We start from the raw sequence: 27,215 nt of genomic DNA, 5'->3' as shown, positions 1-27,215 counted from the left end.
TATAGGCCCTCTGTTGTTCCTGATCTGTATTAATGACATAGGAGACAATCTGAGTAGCCGTCTTAGATAGTTTGCAGATGATGCTGTCATTTACCGTCTTGTAAAGTTATCAGATGATCAAAACGACTTGCAAAATGATTTACATAAGATATCTGTATGGTGCGAAAAGTGGCAATTGACCATGAATAAAGAAGTGTGAAGTTATTCACATGAGTACTAAAAGAAATCAGCTAAATTTTGATTACGCGATAAGTCGCACAAATCTGAGGACTGTAAATTCCGCTTAATACTTAGGGATTACAATTACAAATAACTTAAATTGGAACGATCACATAGATAATATTGTGGATAGAGCAAACCAAAGACTGCTATTCATTGGTAAAACACTTAGAAGGTGCAACGGGTCTACCAAAGAGACTACTTACACTACGCTTGTTCGCCCTATTCCGGAGTATTGCTGTGCGGCGTGAGATCCACATCACATGGGACTGGCGGATGACATCGAAAAAGTACGAAGAAGGGCAGCTCGTTCTGTATTATCGCTAAATAGGGGAGATAATGTCACAGACATGATACATGAATTCGAGTGGCAATCATTAACATAAAGGCGCTTTTCGTTGCGACGGGATATTCTCGTGTGATTTCAATCACCAGTTTTCTTCTCTGATTGCAAAATCATTCTGTTGGCGATAAAGGATCATTAGGATAAAATGAGAGAAATCAGGGCTTGCACAGAAAAATTTAAGTGCTCGTTTTTCCCGCGTGCCGTTCGAGAATGGAACGGTAGAGAGACAGCTTGAAGGTGGTTAATTGAACCCTCTGCCAGGCACTTTATTGTGAATAGCAGAGTAATCACATAGACGTAGACAGTTTTTGCAGTGCAAGTTCTAGGTGATTCACCTGCGTTTGTTCAACCAGTAAACTGCTGCAATGCAATACAAAACTGAAAAGTCAGTTTGAAGGAATGAATGACTACCTACTACTAAAAATAGTGGCATTCTATTTTTCCAGGAAGGAGGAGAAATATGGTGTGATGAGGCAAATGTTGGAAGTAGTGAACATGGCAAAAACATATTTTTCCAGCCCCTGGGCGATAGGCTGCCTGACAGGCATTTTATGTGGGAACAGTATTTGCCTGCAAATTAACCAGCTTTTGAGGGTTGCCTAAATGTCAAGGGTAAGAAAGGGATTTGTGGATGCCTGATTTGTAGGCGGCCCTGCATGATAAGTGTGTTGTATGAAAACGATGCCTCAGTTCTGCAAGGAAGAGAATCCAGAAGTTTTTCAGTCATGCCATATAATGAATAAATAGGAAATAAAGTGGGCCTTATTGCAATAAGGTCCAAAGTGTTTGACAACCCAGCTATGAATCCGTGCAACGTTGCAAACACAGAGGTCGTCATCCTGGGAACAAGATCCTTCATGAAGATGTAGAAAAAGGGTAACACTTTGGTCATCAAGGATGCTGAAACATACATTCTGATTTGTGCTGACAGTAAACTGAATCTGTCAAATTTATGGTAAGACAAAGATCCGCAAAACACTACGAAAATACCTGTGGTCTGAACTAAACCCTCCACACACTGCTTATTCGAGTCGTCGTTTTGCGTGGTGTCTTGTATCATCAGAAAAGGGGCAAAATCGCGACTCGTTGGACCACAGTACATGTCTCTAGTCAGCATCTTCTTCTTTCTGAAACGTTTCTGCTTATGCACGTCGTTCACAGAGCCTCTTCCAAAGTTCTGTTTTCTCCTACTTTATTATTCATCGTCTCTTCCCACTGCTGTCCTATTCGGCTCACATAACTCTTCACATTGTCTCTCCATCATGCTCGTGATGTCCTATTAATATTCGTCAAGATTCTGTCCATTCTAGGGTTCTCCTTGGAACTCTTTCTTACCCCATTCTTTTAATGTGGTCAAACTTAAGCCTATTTTCTCTCTAGTTTTTTAAGGGTTTGATATGAAGGGTGTTTGTGTGGTTTGGCCCAGAGAAGACATGCAGCCTTAGGTGCTTCTCGATGCAATGGCCTTTTGCAAGCTGTGTGACACAAAATTTTCAGTGCATGCTGTTCCCCTCGATATGTTCGTTAGGTAACTGATTGACATGGATCGTGTAATAGGACTAGTTATACGGTAGTTAATGAATGCTTAGATACCAAAAAAAGTTTAGCAAATAGTATATTACCCAATCCACAATATGTAATCGACAGTAGTTAGAAATATAATTTTTCTTACTTTCTATCAGCAAATTAAAGTGTTAGGTTCACTTATATACCGGACCAGCACCATTAACATTATTTCAGGTTATTTAACTGTAGTTAACAGAAAGGTATAATTAGTTAGAAAATCTGATGTTGTGTATTATCACACTTTCGTAAATTTCAGTAAAATTTATAATTTCATTCTCGTGACTGCATTATTAGGTTCCCAAAGAAATGTTAGGAGAAATATATATGTTGTAATTAAACCAATAATTAATTAGCAAAATTTGAAAATTTCAACGTACGTAAAAATGCGCTTTTGGAACGTTCATCAGTCAACTGATTATTTAACGTGATTTGTGCACTTTACATATATCAATAACGAAAAAACCAATTACATCAGTTATAATTAACTTTTTCACTAACGATTCTCGAACATTCTGATGCAAATACTATTAATTTTTCAGTCCCTTTGATACTACGAAATCATCAGTTTACGTTAGGAGTAAAACCCGATTTAAAAATAAAATGGTAATTAACGATTTTGCGATTGATATTGTTGTAACTTTTTAAACATTTCCACAAAAGAGACAAAAGAACAACATTTAGAAATGTGCACGGAATGAATCATAATTTGTTTTTAAAACCGTACTAACAGTTTGTTGTAAATTATTAACTTTTCACTATAAATCAGTAAATGTAAGTGTGTTTGACTATAGGCCAAAGAACATACATTGTTAAGATAGGGTATATATTGAGCGGTGCAGAACACTTTAGGTCCGTCGCAATTTGACCAATGTGATGACGCAAAGTCTGTAATGGTTGCTGTTTCGTCAGTCGTGTTAGTAGAAAACAGTTTATGTGTGAACATATTTGTAAATGCTTACGGAAAATATATCTGCTGTTTAAAGGATTCATCAGTGTGTTAGAAAATATTATTTTTAAATCCAAGTTTTCACCACGTTCGAAATCCAAAAAAACCTGCAGTATACATCCCCTAAAGAATTTTATTGGTGGCGGAGATTCAACGGTTCAAAGCTAAGTATTCCACTGCAACAACATCACTCTCATACTACGATGACTCTCTCGTAATGGGAAGTATTTTAGCAATAACTGCATCAGCTGACAAAAGCAGTTTCATCGTGTTTGAAGCTCATTGTCCTGACAGTGCGTGACACTCGTCTCCACACCGTCTCTGTTAGGATGTTTCGTGACAACTGCTCGTACACAGTGTTATACGGGTGTCAGTGGTATACCGCTCCTTGTAGAGACATTGCAAAGTCCATAGCCGTACACCAACATATCGGGAAAATTCACTGACGCTGTGATCAGGGGCATGTGCTGGGACAACAGCTCCTTTCTGCGGGTAAGTCTCCAAGTCGAAATATCTTACTGCGTCGATTTCGTATATTCGACTGGCACGTAACAACACTTCACTGCCATGACTTAGTCACTGGTAGAGGGTCACCCAACGAGCTGTCACCACTGTACAATCTGCAGTGCTCCAAGCGACTACTTTTTTCTGTAAAAAGTGACAGTAACTTAACATTTTTCCGGTGTTTTTAAGATTTACCATTGTCACTTTTTCCAGGGTGCCTATGAGGATTTCTTAGAGGCAAGTTTGTAAACTTACCCTTCAGTCTCTCAGGAAATGCTGTTATTCGCTAACGTACCCACTAGAAACCATAATATATTTACATCAAAGCTTTTTTGTGTTCAATAGACGATTTAAATTAATAGTCCTATAAAACTGAGAAGTAATTCTAAGAACATGTAGTTTATTTCAGTTGCGTTTAGCGTATACACAAACATATGCTGTTGCCTTCTACGATCTCCCGCTTGAGAAAAAAGAGAAACGTGTCTAAAGCACATATTACCTGTGCTCGTTTTTAATGTAATGGGGCCTTTACCACCCACGTTGAAGGATTCGTATTTTTCATATCGGGCTGCTTGGCGATACGATTAAACAGTACAAATGTAAGAGACGAGCAGCTAATCTTTTGCTTTACAAAATCGAAAATATCAAATCAACTGATCTAATCGTCAAGGTCACAAGCAAGCCAGTATATCTCTTATTGACCTGCATTACAACCTTATATATCGCTGCATGGCGTCAGAGGACAAGATGACGTACATAATCGTTTAAGCGCAGAGACTGAACTGCCACTACACTTTGACCGTCCACGTAAAGACACTGCCTTAAGCGGTGTTGTTGTTGGCTTCAGTTCGAAGTCTTGTTTGATGCAGATGATAGTCGATCCTTAGTAGGCATCTTAATCCCTGCATAGTTCAACCTGCTTCCTGTATTCAAACCTTACTCTCCCTTTACGATTTTTACCCCCCCTCCCCTCCACCTCACACATACACCACAGAGTTCATTCCATTACCAAACTGTTTATGCGTTGATGCCTCAGGATGTGTCCCATCAACTGACTCTTTCTTGTAACAAAGTTGTGCCATAAATTTCGTTTTTCCTAATACCATTCAGTACGTGCTCATTAGTTATTAGTTTTGCGCATGTAATCTTCAGCATTTTTTGTAGTGCCACATTTAAAAACCTTCTAAACCTTAGGCTATACTCCAAACAAATACCTCCAGAAACGACTTTCTAATACTCAAATTTATATTTCACGTTAACAAATTTTTTTTCCTGTAGCCAGCATGCGTTTTACATCCTCTCTACTTCAGCCATTATCAGATTTTTAGCAGACGAAATAGTAAAATTAATCTACTTTCAGTCCCTCATCTCCTAAGCTAAATTCCGCAGCATCACCTGGTTTAATTAGACTCCATTCCTATAGCCTTGTTTTAGTTATCTTGAAGTTCATCTTATAACTTCTTTGCAAGGCACTATCCATTCCATTCAACTGTTCTTCAAAGTCCTACACTGTGTGACAGAATTATAATATTGTCGACAAATCTCAAAGTTTTTATTTCTTTTCGCTGACGTTTGATTCTCTCTCCAGATTTCTCTCGTTTCCTTTACGGTTTCCTCGGTGTACAGACTGATTAACAGCGGGGATAGGCTGCAGCCGTGCCTCACTCACTTCTCAACCATTGCTTTCCTTTCATGCGTTTAGACTATTGTAATTCCAGTCCACTTTCGGTATAACTTTTAAATAAGCTTTCGTTCCCTGTATTTTATCCCTGCTGCCTTCAGCATTTTAGACTCCATCTATATCTGTACTCCGCAAGCCACCTTTACAGGGTGTGCCTCGAATCTCGCTAATTTTTCCTTCGTCGTCTTTTCGGGAGATACGCGTAGGAGGACGTATTATAATGGTCGACTCTAGAAGAGTACGCTCTCGAAATTCTAACAGTAAACCACACGGAGATACCGAAGGTCTCCCTTGTAGCGTCTGCCACTGCAGTTGGTTGATCATCTCCGCGACGCTTTCGCGCTTACTAAATGGACCTGTAACGAAAGGCGCTGCTCTTCTTTGGCTCTTCCTCTGTAAATCTTGTCTGATACTGATTCCATACTGCCGAACAATACTAAAGTATTGGTCGAACGAGTGTTTCGCAAGCTACTTCCTTTGTTGATGGACTAAATTTCCCGAGGGTCCTTCCAATGAATGTCTGTCTGCATCTGACTTACCTGCGATTAGTTCTACATGGACGTTCCACTTCGAATCGCTCCGTACGCATACTCCTAGATATTTTATGGATACGACTACTTCCAGTGACAATTCTGAAAACACGTACCGTATGATAATGGGTCTTTCTGTCAAGTTAAGCTCAATGCGCTACATTTGTTTATATTGAAGGTCCGTTGGGAATTCTTGCAGGCCTTGCTGCATTTCGCTACAATTTTATAGCGTCACGAATTCCCTGTACGCAACAGCATCATCAGCGGTAAATCTCATGGAGCTTCCTACATTATCCGTTATGTCACTTAGATAATTTTACATCCGAAGACCTCTACGGCCTCCGGAAGTCACGGCAAAACGCATCAACTTGGGCGGCGGTATTAACTGCTCTCTGGGTCTCGTGGACGAACAGAGCGAGTTGGATTTCACAAGATCGTTGTTTTAGGAACCCATGGTGATTTCTTAAGGAGAGATTTTCAGACTACAGAAATATCATAATACGCGAGGATAAAACATGTTCCACATATTCTACAACACACTGACGTCAGAGATACAGGACTGTAGTTTTATGCGTCTGTTCTAGGACTCTTATTTAAAACGGGAATGATGTGCGCTGTTTCTCAATTATTAGAAACGCTTCGCTCCACCAACGACATGCTGTACGCTTCTGCTAGAAGAGAGGCAAATTCTTTTGCATACTCTAGGGCTCTCAGCACTATGTGACTTAACTTCTGAGGTCATCAGTCCCCTAGAACTTAGAACTACTTAAACCTAACTAAGCTAAGGACATCACACACATCCATGCCCGAGGCAGGATTCGAACCTGCGACCGTAGCGCTCTCGCGGTTCCAGACCGTAGCGCCTAGACCCGCACGGCCACTCCGGCCGGCTTTTGCATATTCTGTGGAATCGTATAAGTATTCCAGTATTCCTTCAGGTCCAGTGGCTTTTCTTCTTTTGAGCGTTTCAGTTTTTTTCTCCCCCCTGCGGTCTGGGGTAAGAATAGGCCCGAGGTATTCCTGCCTGTCGTAAGAGGCAGAGTTTAAACTGTTTCGGCCTTCCATGTGATGTGATGGTCCCCCTTGGGGTTTGACCACCTTTTTTCAAAATTCTACAGAAGTACGAGCCTTTTGGGGAAGGAGTAGATGCCCGTCTCCTTGGGGCATCAGGACTCCCGGCAACGGTCATCCTGCTAGGTGGCCCTTGCTGAGGCTGGGTGGCGCCCGTGGGGAGAGCCCCTGGTCGGAGTGGGTGGTATCGGGGCGGACGTTTCGCACATGAAACGTCAACGTGTATCAGGTCGCTCTGCGGCTGAGTCTTTTAAAAAGAAAGGTACTGTCTCTGGTTCTGGTTCGCCTGCCCTTTCCCCCTTGGCCACTCCCTGGGAGGAAGGACAGGCCCGCCGGCTTGGGGCGAAGTACTTCCCCCGCTATTTAGTCTGTTTGCAGACCGATGGGGGGGACGTTCGCCACCTCCAAGCCCATGTTCTTTGTCCAGCACATCGAGGACATCTTCGGGGAAATCGAGGCTCTCAGTAAAATGCGTTCGGGGTCCGTTCTTATAAAGACCACCTCCGCCACACAGTCGGCGGTGCTCCAGGCGTGCGACCGACTAGGGGACATACCAGTGTCCATTGTCCCGCATCTGGCACTGAATAGGACGCAGGTGGTTATTTTTCATCGGGACCTCCTGCTGCAATCTGATGAGGAGCTCAGTGCCAACCTGGAGCGCTGAGGCGTGCATTTCGTCCGGCGAGTCCAGCGCGACCCCAAAGACTGTCGCATCGACACCGAGGCCTTTATCCTCGCCTTCGAGGGGAATGTTCTCCCGGAGAAGGTAAAGGTGATGTGCTACCGGTGCGACGTGCGACCTTACGTCCCGCCTCCTATGCGCTGCTTTCGGTGTTTGCGCTTTGGGCACATGTCGTCACGGTGTGAGGCTGAGCCCCTTTGTGGCGATTGTGGACGTCCTCTTCGTGAGGAACATACATGCACCCCACCACCTCGGTGCATCAATTGTCCTGGCATCCACTCGCCTAGATCTTTAGACTGCCCCGCGTATCAGATGGAGAAGAAGATTCAAGAATTAAAAACTTTGGATCGTCTCTCTTATTCTGAGGCCAGGAAGAAGTATGACCGCCTCCATCCCGTGACGTTGACAACTTCGTTTGACTTAGTCGTGTCCACTCCTTCCACAGTATCCTCACCCCTATCCTGTCCCCCCCTCCACCTCCTCACCTCGTCCGGGGTCTATGCCTCCGCCTCCCAAATCCCTCCCTTCCAAATCCTCCTCCCTTGCGGCCCCTGCCCCTTCTGCCCCAGGGGCCACCCTTCCTCCTCCTCCCCCTCCGCCGCCTGAGAAGCAATCCTCTTCTCAGGCGTCCATCGGGGAAACGTTGCGGACCCCGGCTTCCAAGGTCCGGCGTTCCAACATGGACCCCGCGCGTGAGGACCTTCTTCGGGTCCAGCCCACCATCCCCGTGCCTCATTGGACTTCCAAGGAGGCCTCCAAGAAGAAGTCTTTATCCCCCTCTCCACCCTGGCGCGTTTCGTCTGACGCTCCATCCGAGAGTCGCTGCTCCCGGCCGTCTTCAGTTTCGCCGGGACGCTCTGCTGCCAGACGCTCAGCTGGCCTCTCGTAGGCGAATGATGCTGCCCCTCCTACGCAACCCGGAAAAGCGGCTGCAGCTGGCGACGACTCGATGGAACAGGATCCGCCTCCCGTCGGTTGTAGCGTTGTTCCCTCGAAACCTGGCCCTCCGCGGCCGTCGAGGTGACCAGCTCTTCACCCGTTTTGTTCCTCCTTTTTTCTGACTAGCGATGGCTTTGTTACATTGGAACGTAAGAGGTATTCGATCTAATCGGGAGGAATTACAACTGCTCCTCCGCCTGCACTGTCCGCTCGTCCTTGGTCTCCAGGAAACCAAGTTGCGCCCAACTGACCGTATTGCTTTCACCCACTATGCCTCGGAACGGTCTGACCTCACCCCTGTGGACGGTATTCCCGCTCATGGTGGGGTCATTTTGCTCGTTCTGGACAATGTCTATTACCATCCCATCCCATTGACCACCCCACTCCAAGCAATAGCTGTCCATATTACTCTTTCTGCCTTTACTTTTTCTGTTTGTACCATCTACACTCCATCGTCATCCGCAGTTAGTCGGGCTGACATGATGCACCTGATTGTTCAGCTTCCTCCGCAGGTTTATTGTTTGGCGACTTCAATGCCCATCATTCCCTTTGGGGCTCTCCTGCATCCTGTCAGAGAGGCTTCCTCTTGGCGGATGTCTTCAAGCATGGCAATCTTGTCTGCCTCAATACTGGCGCCCCGACTTTCCTCTCGGACTCTACTCATACCTACTCCCACTTGGACCTCTCGTTCTGTTCTACCACTCTTGCCTGTTGGTTCGAGTGGTATGTCCTTTCTGACACCTATTCAAGCGACCACTTCCCCTGTGTCGTTCGTCTCCTGCACCACACCCCATCCCCACGTCCTTCGAGCTGTAACATACTGAAAGCTGACTGGGGACTTTACTCCTCCCTGGCGACCTTTCCGGACCACGATTTTCCCAGTTGTGACAGTCAGGTCGAATACCTCACGGCTGTTATCATCAATGCTGCCGAACATTCCATTCCTCATACTACCTCTTCTTCACGTCGCGTTTCCGTCCCCTGGTGGAATGAGGCTTGTAGAGACGCTATCCGTGCTCGACGACGTGATTTACGCACCTTTCGCCGCCATCCTACGTTGGCGAATTGTATTGGATACAAACGACTCCGAGCGCAATGCCGTAGGGTCATGAAAGACAGCAAAAAAAGCTTGTTGGGCCTCTTTCACCAGCTCCTTTAACAGTTTTACTCCCTCTTCTGTCGTCCGCCGCTCGTGGTCTCGCGGTAGCGTTCTCGCTTCCCGAGCACGGGGTCCCGGGTTCGATTCCCGGCGGGGTCAGGGATTTTCACCTACCTCGAGATGACTGGGTGTTTGTGTTGTCCTCATCATTTCATCATCATCCAGGAAAGTGGCGAAATTGGACTGAGCAAAGATTGGGTAATTGTACGGGCGCTGATAACCACGCAGTTGAGCGCCCCACAAACCAAACATCATCATCATCATCATCATCATCATCCCTCTTCTGTCGTCTGGAGTGGCCTGCGCCGGCTGTCGGGCATTAAGGCCCACTCCTCGGTACCTGGCCTGACTTCAGGTAATGAGGTCCTTGTTGATCCTGTGGATGTCTCCAACGCCTTCGGCCGCTTTTTCGCGGAGGTTTCAAGCTCCACCCATTACCATCCTGCCTTCCTTCCCAGGAAAGAGGCAGAAGAGGCTCGGCGACCTTCCTTCCACTCGCTGAATCTGGAAAATTATAATGCCCCCTTTACTATGCGGGAACTCGAACGTGCACTTCCACTGTCCCGGTCCTCTGCTCCGGGGCCAGATGCCATTCACGTTCAGATGCTGGCACACCTTTCTCCGGCAGGCAAAAGCTTCCTTCTTCGTACCTACAATCGCGTCTGGACCGAGGGTCAGGTCCCCATGCGTTGGCGTGACGCCGTCGTTGTTCCTATACCCAAACCCGGGAAGGATAGACACCTTCCTTCTAGTTACCGCCCCATTTCTCTTACAAGCTGTGTCTGTAAGGTGATGGAGCGCATGGTTAACGCTCGGTTAGTTTGGATTCTTGAATCTCGACGGCTACTTACCAATGTTCAATGCGGCTTTCGTCGCCGCCGCTCCGCTGTTGACCAACTTGTGACCTTGTCGACATTCATCATGGACAACTTTTTGCGAAAGCGCCAAACGGTAGCCGTGTTCTTCGATTTGGAGAAGGCTTATGATACCTGTTGGAGAGGAGGTATCCTCCGCACTATGCACAGGTGGGGTCTACGCGGTCGCCTGCCCCTTTTTATTGATTCCTTTTTAACAGATCGAAAGTGTAGGGTACGTCTGGGTTCCGTATTGTCCGACGTCTTCCTCCATGATAACGGAGTGCCTCAGGGCTCCGTCTTGAGCGTAGCCCTTTTTGCCATAGCGATCAGTCCAATTATGGATTGCATTCCACCTAATGTCTCAGGCTCTCTTTTTGTCGATGACTTCGCGATCTACTGCAGTGCCCAGAGAACATGCATCCTGGAGCGCTGCCTTCAGCGTTGTCTAGACAGCCTATACTCATGGAGTGTGGCAAATGGCTTCTGGTTCTCTGAAGAGAAGACTGCTTGCATCAACTTTTGGCGATATAAAGCGTTCCTTCCGCCATCCTTACATCTCGGTCCCGTTGTTCTCCCATTCGTGGAAACAACTAAGTTTCTAGGGCTCACACTGGACAGGAAACTTTGTTGGTCTCCGCACGTCTCTTATTTGGCTGTTCGTTGTACACGTTCCCTTAATGTCCTCAGAGTTCTTAGTGGTTCATCTTGGGGAGCGGATCGCACTGTCCTGCTTCGCTTGTATCGGTCCATAGTCAGATCAATGCTGGATTATGGGAGCCTCGTCTACTTGTCTGCTTGGCCATCCCTCTTACGCCGTCTCAACTCCATCCACCAAAGGGGGTTACGTCTTGCGACCGGAGCATTCTACACTAGTCCCGTCGAGAGTCTTTATGCTGAAGCTGCCGAATTACCATTGACCTACCGGCGCGACGTACTGCTTTGTCGGTGTGCCTGCTGGCTGTTGTCAATGCCCGACCACCCCTCTTATCAGTCCTTCTTCGCCGATTCTCTCGACCGCCAGTATGGGTTGTGTGTGTCTGCCCTGCTACCCCCTGGAGTCCGCTTTCGTCGCCTGCTTCGACAATTGTATTTTGCCCTCCCTGCCACCTTCAGAGAGGGTGAGAGCCCGACACCACCTTGGCTCCAGGCTCCGGTTCATGTTTATCTCGACCTCAGCTCGCTCCCGAAGGAGGGTACTCCGGCTGCAGTGTATTGCTCACGGTTTGTCGAACTTCGTGCGCGACTTGCCAGTCACAGCTTTATTTACACTGATGGCTCCAAAACTGACGATGGTGTCAGCTGTGCCTTTGTCGTCGGGGCCGTCACCTTTAAATACCGGCTCCTCGACCAGTGTTCCAGCTTTACGGCCGAGCTTTTTGTTCTCCATCAGGCCGTTCAGTATGCCCGCCGCCACCGCCATTCATCGTATGTACTCTGCTCTGATTCACTCAGTGCTCTTCAGAGCCTTGGAGCTCCATATCCGGTCCATCCCTTGGTGCAACGGATCCAGCAGTCCCTCCATTCTTTTGCTGATGGTGGCTCTCCTGTCAGCTTTCTGTGGGTTCCCGGCCATGTAGGAGTGCCTGGGAATGAGGCTGCTGATGCTGCAACCAAGGCTGCAGTCCTCCTGCCTCGGCCAGCCTCCCATTGTGTCCTGTCATCTGACGTTAGTGGTGTTGTTTGTAAGAGGCTTGTGTCGTTATGGTGGGATACTTGGTCATCACTTCAAGGAAACAAGCTCCGGGCAGTAAAACCGTTCCCAACTGCTTGGACAACCTCCTCCTGACCATCTCGGCGAGAAGAGGTCCTTCTGACCAGGTTGCGAATTGGGCATTGCCGGTTTAGCCACCGCTACCTGCTCTCTGGTGACCCAGCCCCGCAGTGCCCTTGTGGTCATGCATTAACAGTGCGCCATGTTTTATTGTCGTGTCCCCGTTTTGTCAATCTCGTGTTGTCCTGTCTCTGCCATCTACTTTACAGGATATTTTAGCTGATGACGCTCGAGCAGCTGCTCGTGTTCTTTGTTTCATTACTTTGACTGGCTTGTCCAAAGACATCTAACTCTTTCACTTATTTTATCTGCATCTTTGTAAGAACTTTCTGGTGTCCCCCCCCCCCTTGAGTTTTACTAGATTCTATGTGCTCTAACAATTGTGACTGGGCGCTAATGACCTCAGTAGTTGAGCGCCCTTAAACCCCAAACAAAAAAAAAAACAAAAAAAAAGTTTTTTTCTATCCCATGGTCATTTGTTTGGTACGTTATTTTGATATTAGAGCGACCATTTAGAGGAGGAATCACAGTATTATCTTCCTCTCTGAAACCGTTTTGGAAATTATTTAGTACTTCGGCCTTCGGTGCCAACGTTCAGATACCATTATAGTCACAGTTTCTTAACAAACGGCTTCGATCCGTTTACTGATTTAAGGTACGACTAAAACATCTTACAATGTTCTGTGAAGTCGGTAGATACAATTTTACTTTCAAATCCATTGACAGTTTCACGCATGCCCCTCTTTACGCTAATTTTGCTCCGTTCAGGTTTTGTTTGTCTGTGACGCTTCGCTACGTTCAAATTTACAGTGAAACGCTCTTCGCTCTCCATGTTGTCGCACCACGGCGAGACTTACTCATCCCACATAATTTTGCTCGGCACGCACCTGCCTAAAGGCTATTGCACAATACTCGTGAACTTTTTCCTTTGATGCTGAACATTGCCAGTGGTGGAGATGAAAATATGGTAACAGTTTAGGTAGCGAATGCATTGAAGTCAACATTGCTTAAAGCTTTCTCCAAATCTAAACGCACATTCGCCTTTCTTTAACCGATCTTGACGTCTGAGGGTATTAAGAATCTCTTGTATACCTTACATATTAGGTGCAATAGTTTTATCATGGCTAACGCTCCCAATGGTCAAAGTAAATATGAGAGGGTGACGTCTAGTCCTGGGGCGTTGTTTCGAATTAGGTTTCCCAGGGCTCTGTCAAATTCTTCTCGCTATATCCTGTCACTCATATCATCATCATCTACTTCTTCTACTTCCTATAATTTTGTTTCCAAATTCATTTCTCTTATGTAGCTGTTGTAGTTATTCCCTTATTTGCTTAGTACTGACATGTCATCGGAATCCCTGACCTCGATGTTGAGATAAAGGAAATGGAGTTTTTTTTTCGCTCTCGTTTCCATCCTCGTCCATTAACGCTTTCCATCTCCCGCATCGGCGGCCCAGGTCAGGGCTAACGATTGCGGTTCGCGTGCGGTCCCTTCTCTCCGAACTGGAGTCCTTCCCTTTACCACCTCTACTTGAGGTCCGTTCACGTTCGCCTCCATGGTGTACGCCTTTCACGTGGCCCTAAGGACTCCGTTAACCCTGCGGCTCTCCGCTGTCACTTCCTCTCGATTCTTGACGCGTTCCGGGGCTCTGAAGTGGTTTACACCAACGGCTCGATGGCTGACGGTCGCGTTGGCTTTGCCTACGTTCACGGCGGCCACATTGAACAGCATTCTTTGCCCGATGGCTGCGTTGTATTCACTGCAGAGCTGGTGGCCATTTCTCGTGCTCTTCAGTATCTCTGTTCATGCCCTGGGAGTCTTTTCTTTTATGTACTGACTCCTTGAGCAGCCTGAAAACTGTCGACGAGTGCTGTCCTCGTCATCCTTTGGTAGCGTCCATCCAGGAGTCCATCTATGCCCTGGAACAGTCCAATCGGTCACTGATGTTCGTCTGGACCCCTGGTCACGTCGGAATTCCCGGAATTGAACTTGCTGACAGGCTGGCCAGACAGGCTACACGGAAAGCACTTCTGGAGATTGGCATCCTCGCAACTGACCGGGTTTCGTTATTACGCCGCAATATTTTTCAGCTTTGGGAGACGTAATGGCAAAATCTCAGTACGCGCAACAAACAGCTAGCCACTAAGGGGACCACGAATGTGTGGAAGTCCTCGATGAGGGCCTCTCGCAGGGACTCCGTGGTCCTCTGCCGGCTCCGCATTGGCCACGCCTGGGCGACCCACGGCTGCCTCCTGATCCGTGAAGACCTGCCTCAGTGTCGGTGCGGCGCCCGGTTGACAGTGGACCATAGTCTTCTGCTCTGTCCTTCTTTGGCTGCCCTGCGACTTCATCTCTGGTTGCTGGACTCGTTATCATTGATTTTAGCACACAAAGCCTCATCGGCTGATTTGGTTTTACGTTTCATCCGTGAGGGTGGGTTTTAGCAGTCGATCTGAGTTTTAGCGCAAGTCCTTTGCCCGCCTGTGTCCTCTATCCTAGTGCTTTTACCGTGGATGTTTTAATGTGTTTCAGGGTGGCTGGCATTTCCTTTTTATTTTCGTGGCCGGCCAGCCACTGTAATCTGCTTCCTTGTTTAATTCTCTTCTAACTGTTTCTTACATCTCTGTGTTGTTTTATTGTCCTCTTTTTGTTCCTTAGTGTTCGTTGCCTGTCCTTCGTTCTTGTGGTCTTTCCTTTCTTTCCGTTTTGCATTATGTGTCTCGTCTGTTTTATTCTTGTGGCATTGTTTTATTAGGAAAGGGGGACCGATGACCTCGTAGTTTGGTCCCTGTCCCCCTCTTTTAAACCAACCAACCATTAACGTTGCGCTCGCCGCTCTCGTGCTGTGCAGAGGACATCCGGCTGTACTTCGGCGACTCGGTGGCGCTGTACTTCAACTTCGTGAGCTTCTACACGACGGCGCTGCTGGCGCCCATGGCGCTGGGTTTCCTGCAGCTCTTCCTGTCCTACGAGACGCTCGCCTTCTTCTGCCTCTTCAACGTCATCTGGGTCACCGTCTTCCTAGAGGTCAGCACTGCTAGCTTGATATGGTGCTCACCTCTCTTTGTGACTTGTCTTGTTCCTTATTTAAGAAAGCAATATACTGTGTAGTTCAAATAATTTGCTTGAGATCTATACTTCATGCTAATCAGAAGAAAGTACAAAGGTCGCTCCGCAATGATTTCACTATTACTACCGCCTTATGTGAATAACTTAAAATTTTATTTGACGCGAAAGGTATAATTATCCTATTGTACAAGCGATACGAAAAGGTATATGTAACACCCCCCCCCCCCCACACACACACACACAATACATATATACGCTGAATGTCAAGGTTATAATTATGTTTTTTGCTGTTGGGAGGTTATTATAAATATTATGTATCTGTGGGGAGGTTACAAGGGCAAGTCGCATTGCCATCTCGCTCCAAGCACTTGACACCACTGTATTTTTTCTTTTTATTTTTTTTCTTTGCTATCATTAAAGATCCTGTGTAAGTTCCTCCCCTACGAAACAATTTAGCCGACCGGAAAAATCGAATCTGAGCTGCCATTGCACAAGCTACGCCCGATTTGTTGCAATGAGTGTGGTAAGAGACTGATTACCAGTGAGTTCCCTGAATGAGATTTTCAGTCTGCAGCGGAATGTGCGCTGATATGAAACTTCCTGGCAGATTAAATCTGAGTGCCGGACCGAGACTCCAACTCGGGACGTTTGACTTTCGCGGGCAAGTGCTCTACCATCTGAGCTAGCCAAGCACGACTCACGCCCCGCCCTCACAGCTATTAACTGGTAATTTTACAAACTGTCTTCCGCTGGATTTTTGGAAGCTACGCCTTATCCAGTTTTTTCAAAAAATAAAACGGCTCCAGAAGTGCGATATTCCTGTAAGGAAATCTTTTTCTGAAAAACATAAATATGTTGACATCGAATAAGAGTTGAAGCATTTGTGATACGTCCACTGACGACAGCACAAAAATATCCAGGTAGCTATGATTGAACAAGATTATTTATGAAAGATGAATAGCACGTCTGCCAACGGCTTTGCCCCAGTGGTAACACCGGTTGCCGTCAGATCACCGAAGTTAGCGCTGTCGGGCTGGGCTAGCACTTGGATGAGTGACCATGCAGTCTGCCGAGCGCAGTTGGCAAGGAGGAGCTACTACATTGAACTGCTTGACTGAGAAGTAGCGGTTCCGGTCTTGTAAACTGACATACCACCGGGAGAGCGGAGTGCTGACCACGTGGCCCTCCATATCCGCATCCAGTTACGCCTTTGGGCTGAGGATGACACGGCGGCCGATCGGTACCGATTGGCCTCCATGGCCTGTTCGGACGGTCACATCTACTCAAATGTGGATTCAAACAAAACATAAGTCACTCCTCGAAATAGAGCAACAGCATTTCAGGCAGCTGAAGGCCAGTGAGACTGTCACTGAGTCTTAAGTTCAATAATCAAACACAATAGGATGCTCAGAGTTAATATACAAACTTAATGAACAAAGTCTATGTCCCATAGGGAGCAAAGCTGTCTAAGTCCAGTGTATACTCATTTGAAAGTTAAATAGGACAAAAATTCAGAAGTTCACAAGTCTGCCATGTCAAGTCTCCCTATCTTCTTCAGTGAGGTGGCCTCGAGCACTGCTGTTAGCTCGGGGGTTATGAAGTCTGATGTGAATAGCAGTGGTGATGTAGAGGCGGCTGTTGAGTGAGAATCCTGATTGATGTAATCCTTCCGGCATCGGCGTCTGACGCAGCATACCTACTCCTAGCGAACTGTTCTGGTCTGGTCTGGTCTGGTCTGGTCCGGTCCGTGCGCTGCCCTACACATTATTTGGCGCTAGGATACAGCCGGCCTATTTTCGAACACGTATCTTGCAGAAGAGAGTAGGGTTATGCGGCCTGCAGCCTCTGGTGGTGCTTGAATTGCCTCACGATGGACAGTCGGAGCATCGACGTCTGTCTTCCAGAAACGTGTCCCCTATATATCAGGCAACTTCGAAGCACTGATGTGACGTTCGTTGCTGACACCACAAGCATTAAGCTTCGGTACAGCATAAACTCTTTTCTGAAAGTAATTATCTAGTGTTTTGGCTTACGAGAAGGAGAAACATGGACGATAAACACTGCAGAGTATAGAAGTTTTTAAATGCAGTGTTACACAACAATGCTGAGTAGTAAGTGGCTACCTATCATTACCAGTGAGAAGCTACTGAATAGAATCGCTGGGGGATGGGGGAAGGGAGAGGACACATCATTTATGGCAAACATAACTAGAAGAACAGAATGGTTGGTAGGACACATCCTGAGGCATCAGGAACTACTAAAGTTGTAATGGTAGGAAGTTAAAGGGGTAATAAATTGTAGACGTAAAGCCAAAAATAGACTGTACTAAGCAAAATAATGGGATGTAACCTTCAATAGCTATGCAGAAGTGAAGACACTTGTGCAATCAGACTAGCATGGAGAACTGCATCAAACAACTTGTCAGCCTAAGAACAGTATCAACAAAACCAAACTGTACTGAAGAAGGCAGAAAGGTTTAATTTCCTGGACGTACTTCTTTGAAAGCTTCAACTGGAAAAATCATACTAGGAGCTGCAAAATGTTTTGTCTCTCTGCTAATGTCGTAAGAATAACTGCAAAGTTTGGGGCATTGCAGGCATTAATTTAACGGATTTTGTGCATTTTCATAAGCATACATTTTACTGTGATGGTGGTGCATACAGTGAGGACTTGCGTTCCACAATGACCTCCATCTCAGTTGTTATGCTCGCGGAAATGCGGTTGATCGACATTATGTGGGTAATTGTATCGTCGCCGTTAGCAGTCCACTGCTGTGTGAGTGACAAGGAGTATTACTTCACAACGCTTACCACGCAGGGGTCCCGGGTTCGATTCCCGGCAGGGGACTGGATGTTGTGTGTCCATCATCATTTTCATCATCATTGACGCGCAAGTCGCCGAAGTGGCGTCAGCAAGAGAGGACTTGCAATACGGTAGGTGATATCCCCGAATGGGGCCTCCCGGCCAACAATGTCATACGATCATTTCCATTACCAGAAAAGAGTTGTGACTGTGTTTCATGAAGCTCCTATCATCTGTAAAACTGGAGCACAGTAATATATAAGGAATTGGTCTGCTATTCCCATCCAAATTGGTATTCCAGTTCTCCCCAGAGCGATTTCATGGTGACTGTATAATGCCTTATTGTTTTCTAGGCTGCTCATATGGTCCATTTCAAAGGCTCCCCTTATTGCTGGGTCAGACTTAAATGTAGTACTGAACATCTTGATGGGGACCAGTCTCAGTACAACTGAAACGTGTGCCCAGTTGAATTCGGAATCTGGCGTCGGGAGAACAAGGAAGGTATTACAGTGCCAAAAATATTAGAGATAGTGGTAACTTTGGAAGAAAAATGGAGTCACAGCATCATGAGCAAGGCAAGACCACCGCTGCTAGTATTCGCCGCAGCTTCCGTGTTATATTGAGATTAGCTTAATGCCTGCTGCTTCACTTGCCTGGTCTATAAGGTCTGCACAGATTTCTGTTTGTTTTTCTGTAATAGCATCTTTATGTTGTTCACAATTGCACCATCTTCTAAACTTTTCATGCTAATTAAGGCCATAGAAATATGGTCTTTTACGAATATACTTCTAGTCAAAAAGCGATTCTGGTAGCTGGAGTTGGAGGTCTTTGTTAATCTCATCTTTCGAGTACTGCTTCTGATATTTCCATAGAAACTTTCATCGTCTGACACATTTCTTTAGAATTCAACCACCAATATTCATATATTTGGCTTTAAAACTGTTGTAATATAATGCAGTATTTTCATCCTCTATTTTATTCACTTGTTGTTGTTGTTGTTGTTGTTGTTGTAGTGGTCTTCAGTCCTGAAACTGGTTTGATGCAGCTCTCCATGCTACTCTATCCTGTGCAAGCTTCTTCATCTCCCAGTTCCTACTGCAACCTCCATCCTTCTGAATCTGCTTGGTGTATTCATCTCTTGGTCTTCCTCTACAATTTTTACCCTCCACGCTGCCCTCCAATACTAAATTGGTATTCCTTGATGCCTCAACACATGTCCTACCAACCGACCCCTTCTTCTGGTCAAGTTGTTCCACAAACTTCTCTTCTGCCCTATCCTATTCAACACCTCCCCATTAGTTATGTGATCTACCCATCTAATCTATAGCATTCTTCTGTAGCACCACATTTCGAAAGCTTCTATTCTCTTCTTGTCTAAACTATTAATCGTCCATGTTTCACTTCCATACATGGCTACACTCCATACAAATACTTTCAGAAACGACTTCCTCACACTTAATATTCGATGTTAACAAATTTTTCTTCTTCATAAACGCTTTCCTTCCTATTGCCAGTCTACATTTTATATCCTCTCCACTTTGACCATCATCAGTTATTTTACTCCCCAAATAGCAAAACTCCTTTACTACTTTAAGTGTCTCATTTCCTAATCTAATTCCCTCAGCATCACCTGACTTTATTCGACTACGTTCCATTATCCTCGTTTTGCTTTTGTTGATGTTCATCTGATATCTTCCCCTCAAGACACCATCTATTCCGTTCAACTGCTCTTCCAAGTCCTTTGCTGTCTCTGACAGAATTACAATGTCATCAGCGAACCTCAAAGTTTTTATTTCTTCTCCATTGATTTTAATACCTACTCCGAATTTTTCTTTTGTTTCCTTCACTGCTTGCTCAATATACAGATTGAATAACATCGGGGAGAGGCTACAACCCTGTCTCACTCCCTTCCCAACCACTGCTTCCCTTTCACGCCCCTCAACTCTTATAACTGCCATTTGGTTTCTACACAAATTGTAAATAGCCTTTCGCTCCCTATATTGTACCCCTGCCACCTTCAGAATTTGAAAGAGTATTCCAGTCAACATTGTCAAAAGCTTTCTCCAAGTCTACAAATGCTAGAAATGTAGTTTTGCCTTTCCTTAATCTATTTTCTAAGATAAGTCGTAGGGTCAGTATTGCCTCACGTGTTCCAACATTTCTACGGAATCCAAACTGATCTTCCCCAAGGTCGGCTTCTACTAGTTTTTTCATTCGTCTGTAAAGAATTCGCGTTAGTATTTTGCAGCTGTGATTGATTAAACTGATTGTTCGGTAATTTTCACATCTGTCAACACCTGCTGTCTTTGGGATTGTAATTATTATATTCTTCTTGAAATCTGAGGGTATTTCGCCTTTCTCATACATCTTGCTCACCAGATGGTAGAGTTTTGTCAGGACTGGCTCTCCCAAGGCTGTCAGTAGTTCTAATGGAATGTTGTCTACTCCCGGGGCCTTGTTTCGACTCAGGTCTTTCAGTGCTCTGTCGACCTCTTCACGCAGTATCATATCTCCCATTTCATCTTCATCTTCATCCTCTTCCATTTCCATAATATTGTCCTCAAGTACATCGCCCTTGTATAGACCCTCTATATACTCCTTCCACCGTTCTGCTTTCCCTTCTTCGCTTAGAACTGGGTTTCCACCTGAGTTCTTGATATTCATACAAGTGGTTCTCTTTCCTCCAAAGGTCTCTTTAATTTTCCTGTAGGCAGTATCTATCTTACCCCTAGTGAGATAAGCCTCTACATCCTTGCATTTGTCCTCTAGCCATGCCTGCTTAGCCATTTTGCACTTCCTGTCGATCTCATTTTTGAGACGGTTGTATTCCTTTTTGCCTGCTTCATTTACTGCGGTTTTATATTTTCTCCTTTCATCAATTAAATTCAATATTTCTTCTGTTACCCAAGGATTTCTACTAGCCCTCGTCTTTTTACCTACTTGATCCTCTGCTGCCTTCACTACTTCATCCCTCAAAGCTACCCATTCTTCTACTGTATTTCTTTCCCCCATTCCTGCCATTTGTTCCCTTACCCTCTCCCTGAAACTCTGTACAACCTGTGGTTCTTTCAGTTTATCCAGGTCCCATCTCCTTAAATTCCCACCTATTTGCAGTTTCTTCAGTTTTAATCTACTTTATTCACTTTTTTTTAATTCAACCCCTAAGTTTATTCACTTAGTTGTTGAATTTTCAAAAACTCTGAAACACTTTTTTATATCTAACAGAGAAGTCACAGATGTTGCTTTAAAAATGTTTTATTCGCACTTCAGTAATGATTTATTTAAAAAAACCTTTCAGCCATTATTATAACCCTTAATGGTTGAATTCCCAAAAGTGCTGAAGCAAGCATTTTTTTTTTCTGACTGAGAAGCCAAATACCGATTTTCGTAGTTATAGCTGCGAAATTACCTTAAGTGGCACATTTTCAAAAAACCTTTCATCGCCATTTCAGCCCCTTAGGGGTCAAATGTAATAATTTAAAGGGCGAGAACGCTCTTCTCACAAGTCAGCCTGCATTGTTGAGACGAGGGAAAGTCAGGACATTGAGACAACAGGGTGGCTTACATGTGTGGAAACGTCACGAGAGATTGCTGGTTGTCACGCACAATTTCTTATGATCAGCATAGCTTCACTGATTTGTAGATTAAAACGAGTCATTAGTGGGAACTGCTGTTCTTTTTTCCACCAGTTGCAGTTGTTAATTTTATTACTGTCGTCAAGCGTCAGCCTGTTCTTTACAACAGTTTTCACCGTGGAGTAAATTCACTGTGAAGCCCCAATTAATATTACTGTTTACGGCTCATACGAATTCGAAGTTCACCCTGGTTTATTAGCTGTTGTGCAATCAGTACATTTTGCCTACATCAGTCTTTGCACAACATTATCCTGTAGTTGTTGTGGCCTTCAGTCAGAGGACATGTTTGGTGCAACTCTCCATGCTAGTCTATCCTATAAAGGCATCTTCATCTTTACATAACTACCGTAAACTTCATCCATTTGAGTCTGCTTACCCTACTCAATTCTTGGTCTTCCTCTAAGATTTAAATATTTATACACACCCCCCCTCCCCCCACACACACACGCACACACTCTTCCTTCTATCACCAAACCGACAATTTCTCGATTCATCGGGCTACATTTCTTTTTCCCCAGTTTGTTTCCGTACCTCCTCGTTAGTTATTAGATTTTTGCATCTAACCTTCAGCACGGATGGTTTCAGTTAAACTTTACTTGAGAGTGCCACCATGAAAAACGAGTGACTGCAGGACAATGAAACTTCGTGAAAACATTTGTAGGGACATGCGGAAGAGCAATAACTAATAAACCATTTAAAGAAAAACATAATAATTTCCACGTGAGAGGGTTCAAATCCGGTGATCCTGGTGGTCAGTCAGTTTGGAACGATCGGTAAATGATTCGGTTTTCTCCAAAAGTGTTACGGAGTAATTGAGGGACTTCACGATCAGTGTGATGTGGAGATCCATCGTGGATCAAAACAAATCACTCCAAAAGCATCTCTCTCCCGTGGAGTAGGGATCGCATGTTGGCGAAGAAAATCACAGTAAGGTGCGCGTTCACGCTGCATGTCCTTGATACTTGGGGGGTCCCATTTCCTCAAAGAAATATGGATTACTCATAAACTGTGCCGCGAAGCCACACCACACGGTGACGCTTTCACTATAGACTGGAAGTTCATGAACGTACGTTTGCGATACGATCCCCAGATGCTACAACTGTCAATGTCCACTTCCTCAATGAGCGCAAAGTGTGCCTTATCACGCTACAAAATATTAAAAGGCCATGCGTCGTCAGCTACTGGCCTTGCAAGAAACGTAAGAGAGAAGTCTACTCGAATGTCTACGTCACCTAGCAAGTTCGCGAGTATGTGAAGTTTGTACGAATACCATTTAACAGTTTTTTCACAACACTTTTCGAACAATGTATTATGGAATGCTGAGGTGCCCTGACACTGCTCGTGCAGTGCATGAAGATCGCTGCGTCGAACATTCTCAGGCATGGCAACAGTAACTTCTTCACCAATTTGTGGCGCAATTGACCTCTCCCAGGAACAAATAGAATCATTGGCGGATCATTGTAAAGTGCGTAACCACCAAGATCACCAGATCTTAATGGTCTCATATAAAAATTACAAAGATTTTTAATGTTTTATTCGTTACTTCTCTTTCGCATATCCTTAAAAAATGTTTCCTCAAAGTTTCATTGCCATACGGTTACTCATTTTTCAAGAGGGCCCTCTAAAGTAGTGAAAGTTTAATTGCAGCCCTCCTGTATTTGTAGCACCATATTCTAAAAGCTTTTATTCTGTTCTTGTTTGAAATATGACTTTCTGCGTTTCACTTCAGTCCAACCCTACACTCAAGACAAATACCTTCTACTTCGGACATCATCAGCTGTTTTGCTGCGTACATAGTAAACTTATCTACTGTATTTAGTGTTTCATTTCCTAATACAATTGCCCGAGCATCTTCAGATTTAATTCGACTACATACCATTAACCTTGTTTTACTTCTGTTGATGGTAATCTTGAAATTATTTTCAAAACGCTACCCATATTTTCAGATGTTCGAAGTACATTGCCGTCTGATGCACTTCAGTTCCCTCGCCAAATTTCTCCTTGTTTTCACTTACTTCTTGCTTATTCTACAGATTGAATAACATTGAGATGTCTCATTCGCTTCTCAACCACTGCGTCCCTTTCACGTTGTTCGATTTATATTACAGCAGCCTGGTTTCTGTAAAAGTTTTTAAATAACGTTTCGTTCCCCGTACTTCAGCCCCTCAGGATTTCAAACAGTATATTGCAGTCAGAAATGTGAAAGGTTTCCTCTGATCCACAGATGCTATAGACATAGGTTTGCCTTTCTTTGACTTGTCTTCTAAGATGTGGCGTGTGGTTAGTATTGCCTCGCGTGTTGCTACACTTCTCCGAAACCCAAAATGATCTAGCCCGAGACCGGCTTCTACCAGTTTTTGCATTCATCTGTAAGTAATTCATGTCAGTATTTCGTAACCATGACTTATTAAAAGTAAAGTGATAGTACATTAATGTTATCGCTTGTCAGCGCTCGCCTTTTTGGAATAGGAATTACTATGTCTGTGTTGAAGTTTGCGGGTGTTCGACTGTGCCATATGTTTCACACTACGTGGAACCATTTTCGTGGCTAGCTCTCCCAAAAATCTGAATGATTCCGAGGGAATGCCGTCTATTCCAGGGGCATTGTTTCGACTTAGGTCTTTTAGTGCTCTTTCAAATTCTTCTCACAGTATCGTATCTCCCATCTCATTTTCGTTCTCATAAGAGAATTTTGTCCTTCCGGAGGGCTCCATGTTCAGAGTTAATTGCCAGTAACCGTATCAAGGCATTAATAGTAGTGTCTCACTAAGGTAGACATAAAATTATCCTTAAAAAGATAGTTTTATTCACCTTTAGCCATTAGAAAAACACTGTGTAGATAGCTTCCTATTAAATGTGAGTCGTCTTAGGGACTAATAGTGATGAAAAGAAGTTGTGACGGAGGTAACATAGAAGCGTGAAATTAGGTAAAATATGGCAAAATGGATATGAAAATAAAGTTATTTGGAAACTCGGATAGTTTGAAGCAGGCGTATTCGTTTCTATCTTCTTAAATTACAACAGAAGAAAGAAGCCCGACAGATGCTAAGCGTACTCTGGCCCATGTTCAGACTCATATTGTAAACTTTGCATTTTGAATTATCGACCTTTATTCATACCTAAGGAGTTCGGGAATAATGTACCTATTGCGCGCCCCCAAGAAAGCAAAACCGGATGGACGTGAAAAATCCCGCTCAAACAGCTTGGTGTATTCAATAAAAATAGTCGCACTAGTTGTTCTGACTTGGGTTAGAATATCGTTTTATTTTGTCTTTTTCACTACTGCACATTTTCCGTTGTATGGTATACCTCGTTAAACGAACATACTTCAGTTACGGTCAGAACTTGGGTTGGGCACACTTCCTTAAAATAGTGTTATGTGGAGGATACACTTCAAACATTACACAAAGTGTTGCATGAAAAGTTTGTTACAAGGGGCTCCGGAACGCCCTATACTTGCAATGTTAAAATAACGCTTATAAATTACATCTTTCCTCACAAAGTATTTGAGGTAGGAAGTTGAACTTTTTACAGATTATTTATTGGAATATGGGCTACAACTTAACACAGGGATTTTACAAAATTTTAGTTCAGGTATTAAAGATGATTTTTTTAATTGTAATGAAAATTCACAACTTTTTTTGCAATTTTTTATTTATATATTAAAAAATATACAGTTTTTTTGGAAAAAGGCTGTGTTAAATTATGCAGAAGGTACTGTGTAACATTTACTGAAAGTTTGAAACAAATATGTTTGGAAGATCCTTAGAAAACATGTAATTAGTATGAGAAAATAAAAGTTTTGGGAATCGAGCGACAAAGATTGGATTAACTTTTTAGTGCATTCCAGGTCCGTAGGATGGATTATCTTCATCCTCTGCAAACTCCTCCTCCAGCTTCCTCTTGTTCTTCCTCCTGTTTAATCTTGCTTGTATTTCTAGACTCTTTACAGCCCTGTCTGCAGCCCGAAGGCGTTCCTTGTCTAAAGCAAGCATCGCTCATACCATGTTAGAACCTATCTTCATTTCCATATTTCTAAATACCTTGCACCTTACAACGTTGCCATCATTGAAAGTCGCAACAGCATCATACACACCAAAGTGAAGTGTTTCTATTCCAACAAATACAGTCTTGGGGATTCTCGACCATATAACACTATTTACACTTTCATTGGGGTTTTGAGTTTTTCCGTGAATACACTATTTCAACAGTTCAGGTGCTGCTAAGTCTCTGAAAATAGGTTTTATCACCTCCATTATTGCATGAAGCAGACTATGCTTATGAGTGTACACTTCACCAGTTAGCAATCCTTTGTTATATTTACACCAACTGTCTTCTTCTTTGGGACACAAGCTATGTTGGGGATTTTCATCGGTTGAAGAAGTATGAAAAAAAAGAGCCCAAACAGCCTTCTTCATTTCGTCGACACTTTGTGTATTTTGCCTAATAGCCATTCCATAATAGTTCTGTATTTTGTCAATTACACTGTCAGTTAACCTTCCCTTCCCATCCAACCCTTTACCATCACGAATATTTTCGAGATAACGACAGAGTAAATAAACATGAAACAATCGACAATCACACCAGCGATATATATTGAACCATCACAGGTTAGCCACAACACATACTTTATCTCACATCACTAAAATGTACCTGATGAAAACGGACGTTAATAATAACACCATTTGACAGCAGTTTAACAGCGCCACAGTGGGTCACGCCCATGTAGAACACATTTAAAAAAAAATTCAAAAATAGTTGTAGTCTTCGGAATTGAATAAATTATATATCTATTAAAAGGTAGTAGTCTGCAGATTCAGAAAACACAAAAAAGTAAAAATTGAACTTTTCATGATTTTGAGCCTTTCCGGAGCCCCTTAACACAAACTTCCAAGTATAAAGCGTACAGGGGTAAAGGACCGCGACATCACGTGACCAGCTAGAATAAATACACTATTCAACCATGAAATAAGAGATTCGATGTTGGCATAATCCTCCAACGAGTTATTGCAATAAATTTACTCTTCTTAGAGATTTCACCACGTAACGGTGTATTTTCAAACTGAATTTTTTTCGAACATCATATAACTCTGCGTCAGTGTGCTCGTCACAGCATTTTGTTCCAGAATTTTCGAACTGGAACATGTCTGATTAGCTCAATCATTCAGGGGAGTGGAAACTTCAATTTGTGATCGCAGCCTACCGTGTAATTTAATTTGCTGAAATTTATTTTGCGTGTGCGATCTGAATATGCATTTATTTGGCGTCGTTCACATAACGTATTTTAGTCGTATTTATCAAATCAGTGATAATTACTAATAACATTAAATATGGAAAAATGGGAGCCAGCTGCACGTGGACTAAATCCCAATAAGCCTTGCAGAGACCATATTAACAACCTAGTCTGTTAACCACTATTACAACTTGCACTTGTTTCC

At 44.1% G+C, this 27,215-nt stretch overlaps 1 protein-coding gene across 1 annotated transcript in view; it reads left to right on the top strand.

The window, feature by feature from the left end:
• Window positions 1–27,215, top strand: part of LOC126162863 (anoctamin-10) — a 338,775-nt gene that overhangs the window by 181,659 nt on the left and 129,901 nt on the right. The window contains exon 7 of the mRNA XM_049919640.1: window positions 15,123–15,298. Within this exon, the coding sequence (XP_049775597.1) occupies window positions 15,123–15,298 (176 nt within the window). The remainder of the gene's footprint in view (window positions 1–15,122; window positions 15,299–27,215) is intronic.

This window comes from Schistocerca cancellata, chromosome 2, assembly GCF_023864275.1.
Source record: "Schistocerca cancellata isolate TAMUIC-IGC-003103 chromosome 2, iqSchCanc2.1, whole genome shotgun sequence".
Classification (NCBI taxonomy): domain Eukaryota; kingdom Metazoa; phylum Arthropoda; class Insecta; order Orthoptera; family Acrididae; genus Schistocerca; species Schistocerca cancellata.
Note: the sequence above shows the minus strand (reverse complement) of the source record. Positions and strands in the feature narration are given on the sequence as shown.